The 24,603-nt window shown below is 45.4% G+C and overlaps 1 protein-coding gene across 1 annotated transcript; it reads left to right on the top strand.

Annotated features, from left to right (window-relative positions):
- Positions 1–3,381: 3,381 nt before the first annotated feature.
- Positions 3,382–22,667, top strand: LOC104333079 (E3 ubiquitin-protein ligase RBBP6-like; the record flags this gene model as incomplete). The annotated part of the gene is made up of 12 exons (XM_075412150.1): positions 3,382–3,396; positions 3,553–3,617; positions 4,272–4,396; positions 11,223–11,242; positions 15,660–15,704; positions 17,498–17,586; positions 17,704–17,800; positions 18,994–19,133; positions 20,046–20,218; positions 20,968–21,071; positions 22,355–22,359; positions 22,610–22,667. Coding segments are annotated over exons 1-12 (936 nt in total), but the record flags the coding sequence as incomplete, so codon positions are not given.
- Between the last annotated feature and the right edge of the window lie 1,936 nt (positions 22,668–24,603).

Genomic DNA, 24,603 nt, shown 5'->3' with positions numbered 1-24,603 from the left:
CTGGAGCCCTTCTCCCCCCAGGCCCGGCCATGGCCCCGTTCCCAGCCCTGCGCCCCAGGGCTCAGCTGGTGGTGACAGACCGGGGCCTCTGCTGTCACCAGGCTGTCGTGTGGGGCTCGTGCTCGTGGAGCACCCCTCTCTGCTGACAGCCTGTCATAAACGGGGATTTCCAGACATGGGAGTGGTTTCTCCCTCCTGGTGGGAGCACACCCCAGGGCTGAGCTGTCAGAGAAGCCAGTGGGGAGCGCTCCTGGCTGGATGCGGCTCCCTTGGCAGATGTTTGTGCCTGAGTCTCGGCCCCGAGGTCTGATTTGTGCCTTTCCCCCCACCCAAGCTGTGCTGCTGGCTCTTGGGAAATGGGGGTACCGAGGGTGGGTGGATTTATAACAGCCGGGATGCTCCAGTCAGCCTGTCAGGGATTTTTTACTTCCTGGTTCCTGCAATAACAGTGAGATTTCACCCAGGAAAGTACGGTGTTTAGCTTTGGTTACTCCTTGTGTGGATTGTGTCAGTCCTCAGCCAGGTGCACAGTGGCTGTCAGAGGAGGAATGAGACTGTTCCAGGGTGAAGTGAGCAATGGGGATCTCAAGCCTGTTTTGTTTAAGGCAATCAGGTGAAAAACTGCGGTTAGAGCTGTCTGCGTTGCTTACCCTTCTGATTGCAGTGCTGCCCTCTACTTCTCTGTAATACTCACTTCTACTACTCAGTTCCGTCAAGTTTAAATTTCTGTAAATTGGTACTACACTTTGCCATTGCTTCTACTTGATTCATCATCCATTTGAAAATTCCCTGTTCAGGTCTCTCTGCTTTCTTCTCTCGCCTGTCCCCCAGAACGGTATTTGACTGCAGGGCCTGCAGAGTCTGTGTTTCCTCCTCATGGTGAGGAAAATATGGACATGAAAAACAAAGAGGTAGTGATTGTGAGAAGACGCCTTTCTTTGTGCTCATTTTCACATTCAAGTCCCTGTTGTGTGTTCTTAAATGATGTGAGTTACTCTAAGTGTCTGCATCCCTGTGCTCAGGAGGTGCATCAGAAGCTCTGTCTGGGCATTGCTGGTGTCAGACAAGTAACCGCAGCCCTTTCTGAAAAATAGCTGCTGGGTGAGTTATTTCCTAGGCCGTAACAGAAGGGTTTCTGGTTACATCTGCAGGAACTCAGGAGCAAACCCTGCTGACGGAAACCCTCAGAAGAAAGGGAAGACAGGAGAGAGAAGAGCAGGTCAGTAGAGTTGCGCTGCTTTACCCCAGATGGTGTCACACCTGCTGGCACAGTGACTGTGGGTATGGGTGCTCTCAGGGTGCTTTCTGATCTTTTCCAGTGTTCACCACCAGAGAGGACCTATGGCCCTAGGGGAAGGACGGCTCCCCCTTCTTTGTGCACCCCAGGATCTCATCGTGATGCATAACCTCCTGTGCAAACAGAAGTGGCCGATAGTCGAGTTCTTTAGGGAGGCTGTTGTGGGCAGGAGGAAGATCCCGGGAGCAGACTTCATTCAAGTGGTCAAAGGGGTATGGAGGGAGCAGAACGGGAGTGAACTGCTGCCACTGCCCGATGTCCTTGTGTGCAGACCTGGGGTGGTTCCAGTGGGGGAAATGGTGGCGGTTCAGCAAGGAGCACTTTCTCGTGTCTTACCCTTAGAGGACAACTCCCACAGTCTGGAAAGCTGGAGGGGAAAGGGAGAGCAGGGATATGAGAAGTGGGATGTCATTGAGGGCCAGTTGTGGGAGTGAGGGTCCCCGTTGCCTTATGGTCTCCAAAGAGAGTCACTGCTAAGTTCTGCAGCTGCCTGGATCCTGCTGCAGACACTGAACTGGCATCATGTTTCCCAGTGTCGATACTCGACCTTTTCCCCACCAATCTCACATATGTATTCCCATTGTGCTGCCATCAGTCCGTATCTGTGCAGCACTGTTTACTCTGAGCCTCCCTTCCCACAGGGTGCAGGGGACAGAGCTGTGAGGAGCACACTCAGGTCAGCGAGGGTTCAGCAGTGCAGGTGTTAACTGATAGCCTAGTCCAAGCCAAAACAAGCCATCTCACATCCTAGGGGGCTGGGAAGTTTGGCGTGTTAACAGCCAAGAGGTCTGCAGAAGGCAGCAGAAGCCTGTTAAAGCCCAGTAAAGTTGTAAATGCTTAAACCTCACCAGGTTTCTTTGTGCTGTGCTTCCCTGCAGAACACCAGAAAATCTCACCCTGCCTACCTCTGGGGCAAGCCTTGATGCTTTTGTGATCACACTGCCATTTTCTGTATTGGCTGTCAGACTGAAGTTCCCATGAGAGACAAGAACCTGGAGAATGTGGTCATTTTGTTGACTTCCTTGAAGCGGGGGACTGTTATGAGCAGTGTGAATCTGAGGGAAGGTCAGAACCTGTGGCAGGAGATCAGAAACGGACAATGCAGAGAGACCAGAAGAGGTGAGAGGAGCACAGTGTGCTGGGAGAGCATCTCAGTAACGTTCTTGATGGGAGATGCCAGAGTGGATCCTGAATATGGGTCCCTGAGACCCTATGGCAGCCTGTAGCAGAGTGGCCAGGAGGGGACTGCTGGGGAAGAGCTTGAGAAGCCAGGGCATGTGCAATGCTGCAGTCAGCCCGATGGCCAGAGACAGGTCACTCAGTCCTTCAGGCTGGGCTCAGAGTCTGCAGCCTGAGGTGTAATGTCCTCTTCTGGAGTTTGGCAGTGAGCATCGATCCTCCAGCTGATCAGCACCAGACCCTTTCTGCAGCTGTTGGCAGCAGCTGGAAAACAGAGGTGCAGAAGACTTTGCTTTTTAAAACCTGACTCAGACCAGAAGACTGGTCATGGTACCTGTGCTGTCTTTACCTGCACTTTTCACATCTTGGAGAGAAGAGGCGTTTGGCTGCCCGTTTGTAGTGCTGTTTTGCAGGTTAAACATACTCTGTTAGCGTGGAAGAGAACTGGGCGTAGACAACCAAAAGCTTCAGGCAACTGCAAAGTTGAGATGGGGGCAGTCTGTGATATTTCTGTCCGGATCAAAAGCTCAGGGGTGTTTCCATTCAAACAATGGAGTCTGCTGGGAGCTCCAGTCTCCTGACTTCCAAACCCTGTGTCGTAAACAGTGACCAGCCACGATGTTTCTTTCTGCCACTCTCTAACGCAGTGTCTCTGGGCTTTTCCTTTGATTGGTTTTTAATCTCTGGTAGGTGTACAAGCTCAGTTCTATCCAACCTCTTGCAGACCTGCAGCCTGCCTGCCTTCTGCTGGGGGCCAAGCCAAAGGGGTGAAGTCTCGTGCTCGTACCAAGTCCGAAGCAAAGTTCAAGCACTGAGAAGTTCCCCAGTCAGCCCTGAGCCAGAGTGCAGCTACCTGAGCTGCGACGGGTGGAAGAGCCTGGAAAACAATTCATCGGCGCGAGGCGATGGAAGAAGGTGCGGTGAATGTGGCACTTGGGATGAAGTGACACGCTGGGGTTCGTGTCTGAGTTAGTACTGTACCTGCACACTGACTAAGGCCTTGGTGTCTCGAGTTTGGGTATGGACTCTTGCAGAGTACCAAGTTAATCTGTCTGTGAATAACCACGTTGTCTCAGGGTCGGCAGGGCCTGATAAACTCCATCCAGGAAGAAATCGACGGCGAGATGGCTTATCACAATAGGTTTTGTGTAAGGACTTCTGGAGCATCTCCCTTCCACGTTCAGTGGATCTGGGGCATAGCAAGGTTTTGGAAAAATCTGTGGAGGAGTACCGTTGCCGTTAGGCGTAGGAACAGATCTGTGGAACATGCCAGGCATAAGATTCCCCTTTTCATCTGTGTGCTCCTAAGACCAGAACTGTACCTTTCCATCCATTCTATTAATTTTAAGGGTCTGTTGGCATTTGCAATTCGCAGCCCTGCAGAGCGGGTAAGCTGGTCCATAGGTTGGCTTTCCAGGCAAATGCAGGTGTCTCCTTTCAGACTACAGACAAACCCCTCCTGGCGTAAGGGCGGTATGCTTGCTTTCTTCAGTGAAGATTCATAATGCAGTACCTGTCCTGGTCCCACTGAGACTTTAAGGGGACAGATAGCAAGGAGAGGTGGTTTCTGGTAGAGGGTGGGCTTTGGTGCATATCCAACAGCCAGGCTTGTTTGCCTCTGCTGCTGGAGTTTGGACTGTGGCTATGGCCGACTTCTGGAATGAATACATATAATCCGTATTCCGCCACAGGCTTATAAGCAAGGCTACCATGTGAAAACCTAGGCTTCCAAATCCCCATTAACAGGAGAAACAAACAGACACAAAGAGCAAAAACCTCTATCCCTTGGTTAAAGAGGAAATGCGGAGGGTTTCCGGACTCTGGCAGCCCAAAAGGCATTGAAAGATGTAAACCCAGCAGTCGTGGAAGCTCCCTCGTTAGCCCTGCCAGACTACAACAAGCCTTTTTTATTATATTTAGGTAATATGGCTCTCAGAGGTGTTAGGAGGAAGAGGGCGGGACTCCCCGCCCGTGTCACGGGGCCTTTTGTCACAATGTGCTGGGTCACATGAGGTGCGGGGGGGTGGTTGCCGTGTGCCATTGTGTGCACAGTGACGTGCTTGCGGCTGTCGGCCGGGAAACCCCTCACTGGAACCATGAGGCAGGGGTTCTGTTGGTGTCGTCGCCAGCGGTCGTGCCTGGCAGCGCTGGGTGCACGAGAGGGAGCCAAGGCTGAGCCGGGGCCGCGGAGGCCTCTCCCCATCGTCCTCCCGCCCACCAGCAGACGCCATCGCGGAGCAGGCACCGCCTGGCCCCAGCCATGCCTGGCGTGCACTACAAGTTCTCTGCCAAACTGAACTTTGATACCATCAGCTTCCACGGCCTCCACATGTCCCTGCATGACCTCAAGCGCCAGATCATGGGCCGCGAGCAGCTGAAGGCATCCAACTGCGACCTGCAGATCACCGACGCCCAGAGCAAAGAAGGTGAGTGGGGCGGCGGGCACGGGGCCTCGGGGACCGCCCGGCTGGTGGAGTTGCAGACCACCGCATGGGGCTGCAGCCTGCGGGAGCCCCGCTCTGCTCTTTGCGGCTCAACTCAGCGTAGCATGAGTCAGCCTGGGGCTCGTCCCGCCAGCGTGCGGGGGATCAGGAGGGCCAGCGGCACCGGGGATACGTGGGGTGGGCAGCGGTAATGCCATTCAGCCACGACCGGTAGCTGTGACTTGTGTTGAGGCCTCACAGAGCTGTTTGTTTGGGGTTGCTGTTCTGACGACGGCCTTTGGATCCGTGCTTTAGAGCAGAGCTAGGCATGGAGGAATATGTGGTTGATGGGCGACATTTAGCGCTCACAGAAGCTTTGGTGTCCTGGAATTCTTCTAGGTAAAATGCTAAAAAGGTTCGGGAGGATATCTGTGGGGATAGTCAGGACCTGTTTTAAAAAGGGGGGGTGTGGGGGGGTGGCGTGCCCTCTTCCCTGCTTCCTATAGACGCGTGTTCTGTAAAGGCAGAATTCCCTTCCAAAAGCCTGTTCTCAGGAATGATGCATTTTAACTTGCCTCTATTAAATTTGATGTGAATTTCATGACCTGTCTTTTATAACAGATGTTTTCACATTATTGTGGAAGAACTGCAAACTCCGTGACTCAGGTTTCTGTAACATTCTGACTCAGAACACTTGGAGAATGTGCTGTTCTGCTTATCAGGCAAAATCAACAAACTGTAACACCAAAATGGGCGTCTGAACTGGCCTTAGATGAATAGTTTTAGGGAAGAACAGTGCTCTTGGCAGACTGTCTCTTGAAGTCAGCCGTTGCTGGAGTTCAGTGTTGCAGCACGCACTTGAGAGCTGTAGTAGTGCCACGATGTGATGTCTTCAGAAAACCTCGTGCTAACTCTGAGTGAAACCATTTGGCCTCACAGCTGCTGTCTTCAAGACTGCGCAAACTGAGCATTTCAGAGCAGACACTTCAGCAGCTTTTAAGGCTTGCCCTTCCCCGTGCCGTTTTGTTGATGTGCTAGTGTGGGGGATTTCTTTGGTTACGCCTCAGCGTGCAATTAATTCCTGGGCTGCCAGGCAGCATTGCTGTGTGGAGCCTTCCTAAAGGGTTTGGAGTTCCCCGTTTCCCTGGGTGAACTGAGGGTAAGCCGTGTGCCCATTCCAAAACCATGATGTTTCAGTGGAGCCCATGCAAGGTCTGTCTGGGAAGGAGCTGCTCGGGCTCTGTCCCCAGCAGGGCTGGGACCTCTCGGGGCTGTGCGGTCAGCGAGGTCAGTGTCCCTTGGCCAGGGGCTTAGGGCAGGTGTCTTTTAGTTCATTACCACGGGGTGTCCAGCTCGGCTTTCGCTTTCCCAGTCACATGCTGAAGTGGCAAGCGGAGCCAATAAGGCGTTAAGGCATCGGGCAGTCTGTATAATCAGATTAATGACTGAAAGTATGTTAGATTTTATTGACTCATCCTTTCAAAGCAATGCAGGTGCTCTTTTGGAGCACAGTACTGTATAATCATAATGCAAATGAAAGTTCCATGAAGCATCTGGCCTACTGCACTAGCTAATTCAAGCAAGGATGAGATACCAACTGTGGTTGGGATCCTCTTTTGGTGGAAGCTGAAAATGCAGAAATAGCAGTCCAGTCTATTAATCAGGATGTTTCGAGGCAGTGCCAGCGACACAGAGGACTGGTTTGTCACAAAGTGTGCAAGTGGTGCTGATTAGAACAGAGTTGAAAAATGAGATGAGGAGAAAGCATATTTTTAAGCAGCAGGGAGAAAATGTGTTCTTGGGAAGTACCCTGTTTTCTGGTCGAGGCAGTCTGGCATGTCAGCAGTCATTTTGATCTCTTACTCTGCAGATCGCTTCCCCAGTCACGTAATAGCTGGTGAGCAAGACATCCAAGCCTAATAAAGGCTTTTCTTTGTCGTTTCGCATGTAGGCTTGCCTTCTGATGACTTCTGCTGAGCTTCTGTCCTTTATCGGAGTGAAAATACTTCTCTAGACAGTGCTCAGAGAGATGCCTTTGCAATGCTGTCAGCATCAAAATGGTGGATTAAAGCAGGCCATAAAAGAAAGTAGGAACTTTTTTCAGTAACCTGTTTATACTGTATATATGACCCAAATTATTAAAACTAGCAGATTTTTAGAATTATAGGTGAATTGAAAAATGGAATTTTTAAGTGGTGCATTAAATGTGAAGCAGCATAAATTTCAGAGCGTGGCTTGAGTTGTTTGTACTTTTTTGCAGGAAGAAGGTTGTGGATACTAATGCAGTTATTAATTTAAGCTTTCTAAGTCATCATGAGGCAGCAGTCAAAGTAGCTGTTAACTTGTCTGCCTCCACTCGTTCCTTGAAATACTTCTTTCCTGACTGTTCTGTCTCTTCTGCTCCTGACTTTACTATAACATCCAAATCTTCCTTTGCTTTTGCAAGTTTGCTGAATTAATTGAATCCTTAGTTTTAATCTCAGGTCAGATTGAGAAAAGCCCAGTAGCCACTCACTGTCTGTCACTGGCAGTAAAACAAGTTTTGTGCTCAAAGGGAGTAGGAATCACCCATGTTGTTACCTCCAGCTTGCTGAGTATTTCTGTTGGAGCTCTGCTTGGACACGTGTGAAAAGTCGCCTTGTTGCGCAGGAGGTCACTGCTCACTTTGCAGAGGTTGAGGTGTGTGGTTAGGCCGAGGGACGCTACTTTGTAGGTCCTGGGAGTTGCCAAGTCTCTGCCAGGGGATGCTGCTGCCCTCGGGGAACAGGTTCCTGCTGGGAGATGCCAGTAGGCAGATTACAAGGAATGGCTGCTGACAGTGCTTTAAAATATTTAGTCATATCCAGCTATCCTCATATATTTAGTCTCTTTCTCAGAGAGGTGCTACCCTTTGTAGTCATCCGCAGAACAACCACCATCCTCAGTCCGGCACAGGCACAGCAAAGTCCTGTCTTTTTGTGGAGCCGCTGTTGCTTATCCTCCGTCTCTGGAATCTCAATCCAGTGGTTTGTGGTGTGGACCAAAAGGAGTGCTCTGTGTGACTCCGTTCAGCAGGTAGAAGCAGCTGCTTTGGGCTTTGAGAACTGCAGCTGGCACGATCTCCTGGCAGTGGTTTGTCTGGGCCCGACAGCTGTTTGAGCTCCTGCTCCATCACACAGCCCCAGGGCAGGCCTTTCTTGACAGTGGCTGTGTGGTGGTGAGATTTTCCTTTTGAGAAGAGCTCCAGCTGTTGGCTTCAGGCTAGCACTTCTGTAAAAGCTTCTGTTTTTGTCATTAGTAGTCCTTTCTCCTATGATTTGAAACTGCTCCAAAGTCCCGAGGAAGCTTGCTGTTCAGCTCCGTAGGGGGGAAGATCAGAAATTAGTTTTGTCTCAAAGATTTCCCAGTTTTCTGAAGAAGGATTCCATCATTTGGAAATAGAAGTAAAATTTTCATTTCGTTGTTGAAATACTGTCTTCTGATAGGTATGTTTTGGTCTGAGAGAGGTTCCTGCCTGTAGGAATAATATGCTGAAAAATGGAGTGTAAATTGTGAAATATTCCTGTTCTGTGTGTGATCACTGAGTAAAACCACCCTGACAGAGCTTGACTAGACATACATCATCTTTGGTTTTCAGAGTATCGTTCCGATTCGTCTGTCAAGGTAAGGGCTTTTGATATTGAAGACCGTCGGCAGATTACAGGGAATGGCTGCTGACAGTGCTTTAGAAGATTTAATCTTATCCAGCTTGTGTAAGAACAAGATAAACACTGTTCTCGTGGAGAGGCCTTTGCATTTTAAGCTTATTCAGTCGAAGTGTCACAGGTAGTGGTTTTTTTTGTTTGGGCTTTATATAAAAGGTCACAAGGCTTCCCTCCTCTGCAGAAGACTAGCGTGGTGAAAGCCAAGGCAAAACATGGAGAGCTTCAGGCACACTCTGTTTTCGAAAGGCTGTTAAAGCCTGTCTTTGCAAGTGATTTAGTTTGAGTGTCTCTGCTCTGCAAAAAGTGAATCGAAAGAATTCACATCCCTTTGGTTAATTCAAACTAGACGATTAGCTTAAGAGGGGAGAGACAGCTTTACTTTGAGCCAATTCTGCCTTCCTTGTGAAAGCAAGCTGAAAAAAGCCCCAACATTTCTGTGATTCAAATCCTAGCACTGCAGTTTCATTACTGTCCTGGTTTTAGCTTGGATAGAGTTAATCTTCCTCCCAGTAGCTGCTGTGCTTTGGATTTAGTAGGAGAACAGTGCTGACGATGCGGATGTTTTCAGTCATTGCTATGAAGTCAGGGACTTTTCCAGTCTCCCATGCTCAGCTGACAAGCAGGTGCGCAGGAGCTGGGAGGGAGCACAGCCAGCCCAAGCTGGGCAGCGGAAATATTCCATGCCAGGGATGGCACGCTCAATTTGTAAGGGTGGCTAGCAGGGAGGTAGGCATCCTTTTTCTTTAATTCGCTTTTCTATGAGTTGGCATCCTCTCCTGTCTGGGAGTTCGAACTTTTGCAGGAGTTTGGTCTTCAGCGGGAATTTTGCAAAATTCATGAAATCTGCAAGTTCCAGGTTCTGTGATCGCTGCTGGGGAACTGGCTGGGAATCGGTCATTAGGTGGTGGGAACATTGTATTGTATAGAGTTTGTTTTTCATATTCAGTAGCAGTAGTAGCTGTAGTATTTCCTTTGTTGTCTTATTAAACTGTCTTTATCTCAGCCCCTGAGTTTCCCCTTCTGTCCATTTCTGCTCCCCATCACACTGGGGGGGAAGGGGAGGGGTGAGTGAGCGGCTGTCGGGTCCTCGTTGCTGGCTGCTGCGTTAAACCCCAACAGTTTCCGTTGAAATGTGAAGCACTGCCCAGCTGATAAGTGTGGCTGTTGACGGATTAAGCTCGCAGAAGCAGAGTTGGCAGGCTCTCCTCTCTGTTCTGTCAGTCCTGAGCACTGGCAGCAGAAGGAAATCACTTTTAGTTAACACCTTGGAAGGCAATGGCACAGAGCTTCATGCTTTAGCCAAGCGCCTGTTTTGTTGCAGGGCAAGCCAGTCAGATGTTACAATCTGGTTTCTGCAGGGGAGACCTTATTTTTCTCCAAAGATCTACTGGTTTTGTAGCCTACCAGAAGCAAAAGCAACTGAATCTCAATCAGGAAAGAACTTCATGCATTAGCAGACTCTCTTTTTGTGACCTCTGAGACCCTTTTGCTGTTGGCATTGAAACTACTTTTAAAAAAAAGAAAAAGATTTTGCTGCTTGTGTTTGATGATCAAACCCAAAGATTACTTGAAATGTACTATTAGTGTGTTTGAGACAACAAAAGCGTGATGTTACATATAAAATGTTGCTTTCATAGCTGTAAAGGTATTCTCTGAAGTGCTATGTAATTACATACGAATATACATTCCTATGAATTCACAAAGGTTTTTTTTCTGAATCATGTTTTTTTCAGAATACACTGACGATAATGCCCTGATTCTGAAGAACTCATCAGTTATTGTCAGAAGAATCCCTGCCAGAGGACTCAGAGCTACCAGCAAAACACATGCTGCGTAGGTATCTGTAAAGCATTGCCTGCTCGGTTAGGGGTTTCAGGGTGTTAACTTGGTTTATGGACGTCAGTTTACAGAGGCGTTCAGGTTGTACCTCTCCTGCTAAAGCTGCTGTTAGGTTTTGGTGGAATGAGGTGGATTTTAACGTGTGTCCACCAAAGCAGACAGACATTTTTAGGCCTGCTGGACATGGGGTTCAAACTCCAACAATGGTAACTTTTAAGATGATGCTGTTGGGTTTGTTCTTGGGCTTGATTGTTCTGAGACCCAAGCTGTAGATCCCGTTTCCTCTGTTTGGAGAGATTCCTTAGTCTCTGTGTTTGCTTTTACTGCTTTTGTAGTAGAGAGAGAGAGGCATTTGCATTGTAGTGTAAACTTACCATCTGCTCCATCCTCCAAAGAGTCTGATTCTCAGTGTTTGACTAGTTCTTGCATTTGGGGGAGGGGGGTGGGATATGGCAAGTGTTCTTACACCCCAAATCTGGGTATTTTTGCACACGAGCCTATAGAGGAAAGACCAAGGCTTGCCAGCTGGTGACCCATGCAAACAAGAAGTTTAGAACTCTTAGAGTAATTTGTGATGAAGTAGACATGTGACTTAGGGGTTTTGTTTTAGTTGCACTACATGTCCCAAGAGAGACCAGTTTCTGGATACAAATACATTTCGACATTCACTAGACTATCAGAACACATTGTTTTGGTTTTCAGGTTCTGTAATCTGCTTTCACTGCTTTAAGCTGGGTACAAGTGCTTTATTTTAACTTCTGATCACCTTTATTTCTTCTTCCAGAAGTTGAACTGAGCCAGGGAGTGGAACATCAAAAGCAGTACGTAAAAAACCAATCTCACACTTTTTTTCTGTAAAACTGCACTTAATTCTAAACGGTGTAGCCTTGTGCTAATTTTCCACACATTGCCTTAAAATATGGTATATGCTGTAAATGCACTGTATTCGATTCAGCATAGTAAAAGCTGAGGAATGCCATCACTGGCACAGTTCTAATGTGAATATTGGTATTTGTGCCTACTGATGCACTGTATTTCATATTGAATATGCTGGAATACTTCCTGTATGATTTTGTGTTGCAGATAATGCAGGATCGTTTTTAGATCACATAGGTTCGAGGTTTGCACAGCTGAGCGTGGTGCCATGTTCTACACCTGTCTGTCTGTAGCTGGTAAAATGAACGCTTGCATAGCTTGTTGTGTGCTTTTTGTTTCTTGCAAGAAGAATTGTTTGGAGTGTATTTTTTTCCATTTTCACGTTGTATCACTTAGCTTTTGTTTTTAAATACTTTTTTTTGCCTAATGTTTTTTGACAATGTTATCAAAAACCATGGAGAATCCATTATTGTTAAACCTGGTGTCCTGTTTCTTACTTCTACCTTGGGGGTTCAAACAAATACAAACCCCAACTTACCTGATACGTTTTGAGGCCAGTTCTTGCAGCTAAATGATTTCTTTTCACGTCCTTAAAAAGTGGGTATTTGTTCTTAAGCCTGTGTAATTGAAATGATATTGTTTGGGCCCCGCTGAGTACATCAATGTCTTTCATAGATTGGCGTGAATGTAAATGGGATTGTCACGTTCTGCATCTAATCTTTCCACTTTATCTGATGAAGCAGTTTAGTTTCACAGTTTGCCTGCAAATGAAAGCATATAAAGCAGAATGTACAAATTCTGGCAGCAGGTTAGAGCCTGGTGCTTTTGTGGGTAAGAGCCCTGTCCTTTTTCCTAACTTCTGCCTGCTGTCCGTTTTTGGGTGTGGGTGACTTCAGGGTTGGACGCTGCTTTAATTTCCCAAAGGTTCAGCCTTTCTTTAGTATGCCACCGCTTTGAAGATATATTTGGAAAAGGGGCAGCATTGCTCTTCAGGTTTCAAAGCACTGTCGTTCTGCTGCTGAAATAGAAACAAGTAACACAAGGAAATATCGAACTGGTAACGGTCTAGACCTTGATTTGCCATTTGGCTCGACGACTATGTGTAACTATGCATGTCAAAATAGCCCTTATAGTAAAAAACTTACTATGTGGTGATTTGTATTTTTCATCTTTATTTGAAGTATGACTGCTTTTTCTTCACTAGAATCATGTGAGGCATTACACTAACCCTGGATCACTGGATCTGATCACTTGATTAGCTGTTAGGATAATTTAAATCAGAAACTCATGAACTCTGGGTCTATGTTTTCTGAAGCATACAGCCTCTGATTTCCTTGCAATGGTATGCAATCAACTTCATATGGAAAACTTTTTGTATGTAGGTCTAAAAACACCAAGTCTAAACCTGACTTCTGCAATTCTACCACTGGTGGGTTCAAATTCCTTTTTGGACATCAGTGCCTCTCTATTGTGACTTTTGAGTAAGTTGAACTGGCCCTCGTAGTTAATTTCATGCATTTACATAAACCACGTTTATGGTATCTGATATAATTCAGATGGGGTTTTATTTCTTGAAAACAGTATTTTTCTCTTTGTTTACTGCCATGCCTATAAAGACAAGTCCCAAGCTCATAAATAAAGTTCACATTCTTTTAGCCTCGCGTGTTCCCTGGCATGTCCGTATTACCTTTCGAAGGAGCATTTTCCCGTAAGCTAACAGAGACGTCTCAGAAAAAAACAACAAAAAAACAACCAAACAATCCTGGAGCGGGAGAGAAGACTTAGTGTGAGATAGAACTAATGAAAGGTAGTGAAGGACAAAGCAAAACCATGCCCTTCTTGTTCGCTCTGACTGTCCCTGATTTGGGTTGTCAAGCCAAGGTGCAAGCCGTGCGTCTCTCTTTACAAGTCCCCTCTCCCTCTTGCACTGTAAAAGCGCTGCAGCCTCAGGTGCTGCTAGTGCTGGAGACACAACTAGCTTTATTCTTAAAGTTAGCTCAGGTCTTAGTCTAAAGTGTGGGGTTTGGGGTTTTTGTTTGTTTGTTTGTTTTTAATACACATATTTCTCTACACATTTCCAAGGAGAACCTGCATCTTAGTGTGGTAGGAAGAAGTCACTGGACAGCTTGTCAATTACTGTAGAACAGTAAAGCAGCAAAATTAAAAGGAGTTACAATGTTTTTTAGAAGAGCATGCACAAGAACTTATACTTTGAACATTTCTTCCTTGTCTTGCTCTTCTGTTAGCTATCATTCTACACTTCCAAATGTGCGCTGCTGTCCCACTGTTACTACAGCCAGAGCGAGGAAGTGGATACTTTTTGATTTAGTGTTCCTATTTCAGACTGCGAGGATCTCGAGGTGGTATTTGTCCTCAGAGGCTGCAGAAATGCAGAGAGTCCTGGCCATTGTCTGAGCGCTTGTCAAGCACAACGGTGATCCTTCCTGGCTGAAGTTTGAGTGCAGTCAGGCTATCAGGTTTTAGGAAAGCACTGTAATCTAAATGTAGCCCTCCAGCAGTGAGGTTAGCCTTTTCCTCCTATTTTCTGTGCCCCTTCCCACTCGCTTTATGTCAGTTCCTTTTTAGCCTTCTGTTGGAAATGGGAGTTAATATATTGACTGTTGATTTTGGGTGTTTGGGGTTTTTTTCAAATTCTTCTGCAGTATTTTCTTAAGGTTGTATACAGCTTTCGCAGAGATGTTTTTTCTACTTGACTGATTGGAGGAACTGGCAGGAAATACTATAGTAGAAATTTCAAGGGAAAAAAGGCACAAGATTGTGGGATCATTGGAAGATGGCTGTTGGACAAACACAGTAAATAGTACCCAAGTTACCTATTTTCTGATTTTGAGAACTGTTTAGTAGAAAGGAGTGCTATTACCTCCTTTAAGAAATTAGACCATATCCTGCAGGCCACATAACAACTGCTTCCTGGCAAAAAACGCAAACTAGGTAATAGTTTATGAACAGCTGTGTTTCAATTACTGGTCAAGAGGAGACTGTTCAATGCTAGACTCCAACAGAGAGCTTTCCTAATTTCTTGTTTGCTTCTGAAAAACCACAGAATTATAATGGTTGTGCTTCTGTGAGAGAACATAGGCCTGTCTTTCCACATGTAAAAAGCAGTGTCATGTGGAGCGTGAAGCTTCAAAATACACGATCAGGCTTCCTTTTTAACAGAACTAGGTACAAAATGTTCTGAAGAGAAGGGAAGTCGAATCCTCTGGTCAGACTTGAGATGGAGAGACGGTCTCTTTTTGCCGTTCTGCATGTGATTTGAGTGTCTTTCTGGCATCGTTTTACCAGTGTAAGCTGTACTGCTGCTGGTGGCATAATGGAATTCAATATCCTGGAAAAACAACCAGATAAGTGTTACCCTTGGAAAAACTGCACTTTGATGTTAGTTCTCAATAAACACCGCAGCCCTCAAGTGGCCTGAGGACTTCATTCCTGCAGCTGCTCCAGTAGGTATCTGGGAGAGAGGAGTGTGGTTGCAATGGAGAGAAAAATTCCAGGATTGTGCTCTGAATCCATGCTTTCATCATCATTAAAAACTGGTTTTGGTCTGACAGCAAGGAGAATAAGATTAAATTCTCACACTTTCCAAACCAATTTGGGCAGTATGGCCCGTGGTCTAATAAAATACAGGAAATCAGTTTTCTCAGTTTTTATAGGCTACTCTGTCATGGGAAACACATTTATTTCAACACTTCGAGCAGTTTGGTTTTTTCTAGACAAAGTGGTGGGTTACTTTTATGGCTAATGTTTCGGATTGGTGCTTTTATTGGGGTTTTGTGGGGTACGGTGAGTTTGGCATTTTTACACTTACTGGCAGGAGGGGCAGCGTTCATGTCTCAGGGCTGATATGCCTGGACTTTGTTTTGACAGGCAGCTACTGTGTGCTTAGAAGCCTAACCTTGTGCATTTATGAATGATGAGACATTAACCGATTCATTTAAAAACTACACTGAAAAAAAGTTTCCTGAAGTGACGCTTCCTTCTCAAATAAACTTAATTTTTTTAAAATCCCTTTTAGCTGAATATTGACAGCTGCCTTACTCCTTTGACTTTTAAGCAGTGTTGAGCATTTGGCAAGGGTCTCTCTCCGACATATTCTGGAGGAATGAGTAGATCTCAAGTGGCTTTGGTTGTTTTAGTTTCTTCTCCTTCATCACATCGGCACTCTCAGGCTGTCAAAGGTTTGGACTTTGTTTGGAACAAGTACAAATCACACCAAGTTGGAAATGCCTCTTTCAGTGACGCTCAGAGGATATAGTGCAGACTTTCAGACTACAGCAGAGGTTAACTATTGTTGTGTTTTGGTTGCAGAACTTCAAAATGTGTTTCATTTTTTGTGAACAGGTTGATGACTCTTCTGCATCTCTTCCTCTGGCCCAGCTTATTAAGGTACATATATATTCTTGTCAAATCCTTAAAAATCAAAAGAGTTTCCTTCATATTTTTAAATCTTATACTGTGATCTATAGCTGGATCACTGTTTCAATCTGAACACAACATTACTTTCATTTATAATAGTTTAAAATATTTATTTGAATCTTAAAATATGAGTATCTTTTGACACTGTCCTTTAAAGAGAAGCTCCCACTTTGGGAAGGTAGAAGGTGAGCACCTTGTCAGACTCAACGTGATGTGGCAGTATTACTCATCTTCAAGCACAAAGAAGAAGAACCTCAGATGTCGTTTACCGTTTCTAACATTTTTCATTAATTTTGCATTGGAAACTACCACAATTCTCAGCGAAGAATTCAATTCCTGTAAGTTGTGGACATTTCAGTGGGGTTTGCAAGAACCAAAACAGAGGCGTTTCTGTAACATGGACAACAGCGCTGTCGCGAAACCTGTCTGTGGTTCTGTAAACTCCTGTGAAGTTTGGCTCTAAAATGTGAAACACTGCCCAAGTGGTGTACACATTTCAGCTTTCTGGAAAATGCAAATATTTCCAAAAAGTGCAAGAACATAAGATAAAGCAGCTCAAAACTGTTACGTACTCGACCTCTTCAGTGCAGACCGGCTTAGCATGGAGGCAGTGTGTTACAGTCAAAAGTTTTCTGGTTTATTATTACTGTGTATTAAAGGGCATACTTGAATTGTGGTCTATTCCTAGAAATATTTTGTGGGTTTTGGATATCTTCTGGAAACTCTTTGGGTTCCAACAAATTAGTCAGGTATCCATAAAGTTTTCTATAAGTGTTCATGGAAATGATTTCAAAGATGTTGGTCTGGATTATGTTACTGTTGAGAAAAAACTGTGTGTATGAAACAACCATTTAATACAACGCTGAAACGAGTGGGCACTTTTCTGAATGAACGCATATAAAACCAAACCCACGAGTGATTGATCTCAGTGATAGGTACTTGAAGGTCCAGACCATTTACAGTCGCTCCCTTAGAGCCTGCTTGTATCTGGAATAATGTGTAATAAAAAATTTGAACAAAGAGGACTTTAAAACAAATCAGCTGGCTTCACTGATTTGAAGATCTAGTTCTGCATAAGGCTCTATTACAACTTGTATATTAAAAGGGCACAATCAACTGGAAGAAAGTGCAGGTTTTTCTTACAGTAGTTCAAGAAGTTAGCAGGGGGGGAGCTTGGTCAAATTTCTACTGAAAAGAATCTTTTGTCTTGCTGAGTGACTTTAAAAAACTTGATTGCTTTTAATGCTTCTGTGTCTGAAGCTGAATTTCATCAAGCAGAAACAACTGCCCCGACTCTTCAGCTGGGTGTCCTTTCAATGCCATAAAATCGAAATAAGGATACTTGCATACGTCTTTCTCAGTGAAATGTGCAGTGGATGTCTTCTCCTTCAAATAGTCTGGGGCTTAAAAACCGGTTTAAAAACACTGAATACTACAGGTTTTTCTACGCACAGGTTCAGTCCACTCGGAATAGAATTGGATTGGTTACACAAGCCCTTCTGTAAGGCCCGAACAGAGCCTAAGGACTGGAGTGCCCAAGAATGCTCCTGTCAAGTAGATTGACAGGTACATAAAGACCATGCTGTGGCGTGAGGACTCCCCAGAACATCTCCAGGACAACTCTCTTTTGTAGAAGAAGCTGTCTTCATGTCCCCCAGCTAGCACTGTGCTGTTCTTTGCAGGACGGGATGAGTGATGTTGTCTTTGCTGTGTGGGCTGAAATGTGTTTCCAGTGTGTGTGCCAATAACTGTCTGCTCAACAGACTGCCAACCTGGCTGCAGCCAATGCTTCCGAAGAGGATAAAATAAAGGCCATGATGGTGCAGTCTTGCCAGGAGTATGATCCCATCAAGTAAGTGTTGAGAATGCCAAATCTTTTCTTTGGAGATTATGGAAAGGTTGTAGAGATGTTTGTTTTAGCAAGGGAGACATAGCATACCTTTTTCTTTTTTTCCCCAAAAATCTCCAGTTACATGAAAAGACCCATGGGTCCACCTCCATCATCGTTCCCTTGCCGTTACTACGGAAAACCAGGCCACTATAGAAGGAACTGCCCGACAAGTGGGGTAAGGTGGTGGGGGACTGTTGCAGTGGGAACGAGGACTCGATCAATATGATCCATAACAGTCACATTTATTAGCAGAGAACCTTTATTATATGGACAGCACTCGGTACAGCACTCAGTTATGACTGGTCACTATTCATAGAGTGTCTATTAATAGAACACCCGGATTATATAGGCAGAACTTGACTATGATTTGTTACTATTCATAGAACGTCTGTTTACCCGCAGCTGGCCTTGGGGCATCTGTTTATCCACAGCCGGCCTCTCGATGGCCTTGAGGCCTGTGCTGCTGCAGAGTGATCAAGTCCATATTCAGAGTGTCTGGGCTGCTCACAATATGTCCCTGTTCTTCCAGAAATGCCACAGGGGACCTCTGGTGTTGCTCAGGTTTTCATATTTTCACCTTGGCAGTCACAGGGCAAATGCACGAAGACTCCTGTTAAGAATTGTTTCTCTTGGGGTGAAGTACAGAGGTTCTAGGGCAGTGTTGCAAAGCTCCTCAAAATTCAAGGGAAACCTGGAATGATAAAAGCAAAATTTTCTTTCTTCTGGATCATAGACATTAAAGATGAGCACAGATCTTTCTTGGTTAATTTTCATGCCTATTTTTATCTATTTCACTATTACTGTAAATTTTTCTGGTTTGAGCTCTTTTTAATGACAGTTCATGGTTTCCAGTGTTCCGTATAAAACCAAGATGATTCTGTTGACCCCATCCACTGAATATTTGCGTGTTTTAATTACACAAGTCTCTGCTTGAGTTTTCATGCCACTGAACGTTAGTCACTGACTGTACACGCGTGAGGTGTGAATCCAGCCCTCGTATAGGGACGGAGAACAGAAGTTTCTCCGGTGACTGATTCAGGGCACGGAATTGAGCTCTGGCTCTGAGCTGCGCTTTGGAGGAGGAGCGGGTTTGTGTCTCTCCCCTGCGTGGATGGTGAGCTCAGGGATATTTCACGCTTAAGGAACCTGAAGTTAAGCCAAAGAATGTCGACTGAGTGCAAACCACTGCTCAAGCCTTCGGAACATCCTGGCTATATTCATTTAGGAAAAGAAGTATTTTAGCTGAGCAACCCCTACGCTAGGTGAAAGGAGAGGATTACAGGCTTTTGCTGCTTCAAATCAACATTGAATGGTCATTTGAAGTGTGGGCCTTAAGATGAGATATGTCTGCATTTCTTTTCTGAACAGGACAAAAAATTTGTGCCTGCTCCCAGAATGAGAAGGAGCACAGGAATTCCGAGGAGTTTCCTGATTGAGCTGAAAGATCCCAACACAAAGGGCGCGATGCTGACAAAGACGGGAAAATACGCAATACCAATTATTAATGCGTACGTATGGCCTTAAGTGGACTGACCAAAAGGAGAAAAACCACGCGTAAATGTCTGAGTGGTAATGCAACCATGTTGGCCGGCATCTGTGATTACGAGGGAGGAAGCGTTGTCGTCGTATCTTCACCTTAAAATCTGTGATATTTTCTAGTATTAAAATCGCGGGATCCTGCCCCTGGAACTTGGGTCAGCTTATGGCATTTCTGTATTTCTGCAAAACATTTCAGTAGTGTTGACAGTGGGAGTCGTTCTCTTGGAAAGCTCATTTTGCTTCTGGTTTATGTTTCAAAGGCTTCTTGCAAAATTTAACAAGTGGCTGTTGCACTGAGGTTTCCGCCCCCTCTGACTTTGAGCAAATCCCACATGTGAAAGAGACAAAAGTTCTCCTCTTGCTCTAAACTAAGAAAATACTACTACTGTGTGCTGACAGGAGTGGCTGTTTTAAAAAGCACTTGGTAGCACTTCTGCTTTTCTGTCGTGGATCTCCTCGGGTAGAAGCTGTAACACAGACTTCCTTTGTTTATAAAATGTAATTACTCGGAGACTAACTTTATTGTGAGCCTGCATTTACTCTTACCCCCTGGCAAAAGAGAGGTGGGATTCATTTCACCTGCTCTCTAGCTGTCAAAAAATCATTTTTCTTGTCTGAGCTAATTTCTTAGTGGATCCAACAAATGGGAGAGTTCTGCAGAAGGAAAATTGTTCCCCCTCCCCCTTCTAGTCTTGTGGCTATAGAAAAGTAGTTGAAACTGAATGCCTACATTTCAGAAGGCTGATGTGGAGTGAGAAGAATTCCATCTATTACCTTCCTTTGATAAAATCCACAGCTTGGAGAAGTTTTCCTTTACCCGCCTTTAACTTTTTTTCTGTTTCCTTGCCCCCCGCCCCCCGCCCCCCCCCCCCTTCCCACAGGGAAGCTTACGCCAGAGGCAAGAAGGAGAAGCCTCCCTTTGTGCCAGAGGAGCTGCCCTCCTCCTCCTCCTCCTCCGATGCCCTTCCAGATGAGCTGCTGTGCCTCATCTGCAAAGACGCAATGACTGATGCAGCCGTTACTCCCTGCTGCGGCAGCAGTTACTGTGACGAGTGTGAGTGTTACTGCCTTGTTTGTTAGCTCAGTACATCGCGTCTGATCTTCTGAAGCGGAAAGAGGAGATAACAAAACTACTTGGTTACCCGTTCTGTTTGATACTTAGGGATACCCTGAGTCGGGAAGGACTCTTCTTGTACAAAGGGGGAAAAAAGACAGAAAGCTTCTTCCCCTTTTCACCTGTCCAGTTGAATCCTCTTCACGCGCGGAGGGACGGCTATGAGAAGAGTGCACACCTGTGCAGGTGCTGACAGCGTTAGATATCCAATGCATTTAATCTGTCCGCAGCCCTTTCTCTCGTAGAACGTTACATAGCCAGCTCTGGTGACTTTCTGCAGCCTGCAGCAAACGGATCACTGGGCATTTAATGACCATTCTGCTCCACGGGAAAGCTAGCTAAACCCTTCAGAATGCAAAGCTCCTCATGGTCTTTTGAGATGTGTTTTCTTCATTAACCTTGAGGAGGGTAACTTCTCACTGTACGAGACAAGGGAAAACAGACCAGTCAAAACATCAAGGCACAGCCTGCTCTGCATCTTCAGATGTGACAACAGTGAAATACCAAAACTGTACAGTTCTTTGCTGCGTACTAGAAATCTTCTGCACTCTGGAACCTTTATAGCTTCATGCTCTGAACTGAAGACCATAGTAACTCATTAACTGTATGGTGTTTTTACAGCTGATTAGAACCCCCAGCATTTCCTTAGCTTTGCTAAAAACTGTTTGGATGATTCTAATTTTTCACAGGTATTAGAACAGCATTGCTGGCATCTGAGGAACATACGTGCCCAGCGTGTCACCAGGCAGGCGTTTCTCCTGATGATTTAGCTGCCAACGAGTTCCTACGCCAGGTAACATGATGACTTTTAAATAAACTGTTTGTAAGCAAAGCCTGTCTGCAAAAAGCTGAAAGGGAAGAAAACATTAATTGACAGCTCCTTCAGCAAGGCTAAATTGAATAAAGCTAAATGTTCTTTTCAAATGCATCGTTTGTTGTTACAGCAGCTTACAACTCTTCAGAGATGCTCTGGCAAATTGAGGTCAGGCTTTTGGTTAACAGGATTGCCTCCCTTTCAACTCGGTATTAACACTGAAGTACTGAAATGCAGACACTCGCGGTTACCAGCGATTAACATCAGTGTTTAGTGGGATGCGTTCCTCTATCTGTCTGTTGATGTATTTTAGGATTGATAGCATTTACAGGAATACACAAGGAATTTTACTCTCTGGAGGCTTTTGTGTGTCTATGGACTCAAATTTTCTGTTACCTTTTTGTAAATGTTCTTCTGCCTCCAGGCTGTCAACAACTTCAAAACCGGAGCTGGCTACACCACAAGGTTCCCTCAGAAGATTCAGCAGCAACAGCAGCAGCCACCACCACTCCTGCCTGTCGCACCTCCTGGACCCTTTCAGTAAGTAAATCTGTAGATCAACCTAAACAGAAAAGACACCAAAACGCTGCAGTTAGAGTCTTCTTCTTGAGCTCCCCCGCTGGCAGTTTGTGTGTCACTAGTGCCAGTCCAAATAATTGTGGGAGTTCTGGCTGCCGCTTCTGCTCGGAGAGAGGACACTTTGAGATGCTGGACGTGTGCCTCATGCAAGAATTTTCTTAGCAGTGTTGCTTGTGTGGTGCCCTTCTCAGTCCTTCAGTGCAGGTTTACCCTGAAGGAGGAACTTTTTCCACCTGATGCCTGGAATGCAAATAGCCGCTCTGTCCAAAGCCTGTCAGGCTCCTCTGTGCCATTGAACGCAAAGGATCGCAATTCAAAAGAAGCTCCGAGGCAGCCCCTGAACTAGCACACAAACCTTTCCTCGGAAAGCTGCTGTTATCGCATCTTCCAAAATGGAGATGCAGCGTGGGGGCTTTACATATTCTAATGCTTTCATGCGCAACTGGCTTAAGAAAATATCTGGTGTAGATTTTTTTTTTTTTCAGTTTACAGTAGTCAGGCTTTTCACACCTTGGACTTTATATTTCAAGTAGCTCTTCAAAGCCCTGTGTGAATCATAAAAATTTGGTTGTTTGTTTGTTTTTTTTGTAGTGCTGCCAATACCGCTGTATCTTCTCCTGCTCTGGTGACTGCCACCAAACGTTCTGAATCTTCTTCTCTGTCAGTGAGCCGTTTGTTGGAAGAGGAGGTAAGTTGATTTCAAGAGATGCAAGGATTCCTCTATTGTAGTGGAGCTTATTTTCCACCCCTTTGCATTTTTTCACAAGGGCTATCAGGTTGCTGTCCTAAGACAAGCAGCATTACCGAGTCTCCTGGGCCCCCAAAGGCAATCAATCCCCACCACTGGTAAGTCAGTATTACTTTAGAATTTCTTTTATCAATGATCTTCAGGTAAAGTGAATGGGATTTTGTTCTGTTTCCTCTCCCCGCTCCCAAAGGTCATCCCACGAGAGCCGGTACAATTCACCCAGCAGGCGCCAGACCAGGCCGGGAACTGTGAGTATGGACAGAAATTCAGTGTATTACTACTTGTAACCTGTGAAATGAGGCTGTAACACGTAACTGATGCAACAGCAGATTTATAGTGACAGAAGTGTGCACAGATAGTTGTGGAGAATACAGATGGTAATTAATTTTTAAATGGCTTAACTGGAATTGGCTTTAACAAAGGGGATCTGTGCTTGCAGTAAGATTATTTCAAGGAAATCTTTTTGAGGATCTCTTGAATTGGTGAAGGACTTTGACAGGAGGCGTGATGCTAATGAGCATACGCAGAATAATGGGAAATGATTCTTTAAAAAATCAGAAAAGAAAAACTTGTGAAGAAAAAACTCAGGGTAGCTGACGTTTTCTACCCCCAAAAATCGCTGGGGCAGGAGTCTGGCTAGCTCTCTGCTGGCGATGCTGTCAGTCTCTTTCCGAGAGCAGTGGCACTGAGTCCTGCTACGAGAGGCCGAGTTGAGAAGCTTTTTGATACGACTCTTGTTGAAATGCGGTCACTGTCCCTGGGTAGAGCTAGCGGTGTGTGCAGCATTTTGCTAGGACAGCTGGCTGGAAGTGTTGGTTAAGTAGTCCTGTCTGTAGGAGCGCAGTGCAAATATTTTACGTCCCGCACAGACTGCCAAAGAAGTAGTGAAGTTCAGCAGACTGAGCTGGCATTTTAAAATGGAGCTTTACTGACTTCAGGCTAAATGCTGTTTTCCTGATGTTTGATACTGCACTGTAGCCATTCAGAGTTGCTCTTTCTGCATCTCACTGCAACAAAAACGATTTGCACTGCAAGTAGTGATGGAGTCGTTAAAAATGTGCGTGCTAACGTACCAGTAAGGCCAGTATACACCACCTTGAATCAATCAGTGGCTGTGGTAGTTCATGCGCCAGAGGGGAGTGGAAAAGACTGACCCTTCCTGCATGTTTTCACACTAACAAGCAGCAGCTGTTCTGTCTGGTGAGCAGAACCTTTCCCACGTCATCAGGTTCTGCAATTTGCAGTAGCATTATGTCGGCAGCTGCGTGAATCTTTGACGTGAGCATATAGACAGGAAAAATAAACCCTAACCGAATTTGGGAGGAAAAAAACTGTCGAGAGTGACTGTTTTGAATGAACTTCTATTTTTTTTTTCTTTTTTTTTAAGGTCCAAGTCTCCGTATAATACTTCACCTTGCTGCAGAAGATCACATACCTACTCCAAGTCGAGATCTGCCCGCTCGTGCTCCTCCTCTCGATCATTAAGGCGTTCCCACTCTCGTTCCCGCTCACCATCGCCGCCGTATCCAAGAAGAGGCAAAGGGAAGAGTCTAAAGCATCGCTCTCGGTCAAGGTCACACAGGTCTCAACATTCAAGGTCACGCTCACGCCCATGCAGAGGACAGCTTTCACAGTCAAGGTCTCCAGGGTTTAGAGGCCAGTCTCCCGCCAAATGGACTGCAGCTCAAAGGGGAGGAGAGAGGGAGCGTTTTAACAGAGGCACAGAAGGTCCATCCTGCGATCTGAAGGCTTACTGTGGCACTGAAAGCAGTACTGTTATTTCCAGTTTGACTGACTTTAGAATGGCCTTACTCTTAGTAATGGAATGACTTCAGATGGTGATAGCAAGTAACTTATTTCTTTTGCCTTTAATAAAAATATTAAGACATGATTTCAAATAATAAACAACATACAACAGAAAGAAACTTGATTTGATATGTTTTTAATTAGATGTGTTGCATATTACAAGCCATGTCAGGTCACTGGTAATCAGCCTTGACTTTGCTGTTCAAAAACAACAGGGCTAAACTTGATCAGTTCCCTGAAATCATTAATTAAAATAATAAAAGTCCCTGGAAAAAAAAATAGCAAAGAGTCATTCACAGCTCCAACAGATACCGGAGCAGGCCATCTGCACAGATTCAGTACAGCTGTATTTTTCAGCCCTTTGGTGACATTTGTATT

Source organism: Opisthocomus hoazin, unplaced genomic scaffold (genome assembly GCF_030867145.1).
Source record: "Opisthocomus hoazin isolate bOpiHoa1 unplaced genomic scaffold, bOpiHoa1.hap1 HAP1_SCAFFOLD_242, whole genome shotgun sequence".
NCBI lineage: Eukaryota > Metazoa > Chordata > Aves > Opisthocomiformes > Opisthocomidae > Opisthocomus > Opisthocomus hoazin.
The sequence above is the reverse complement of the archived record's forward strand: the minus strand, read 5'-3'. Positions and strand labels throughout refer to the sequence as shown.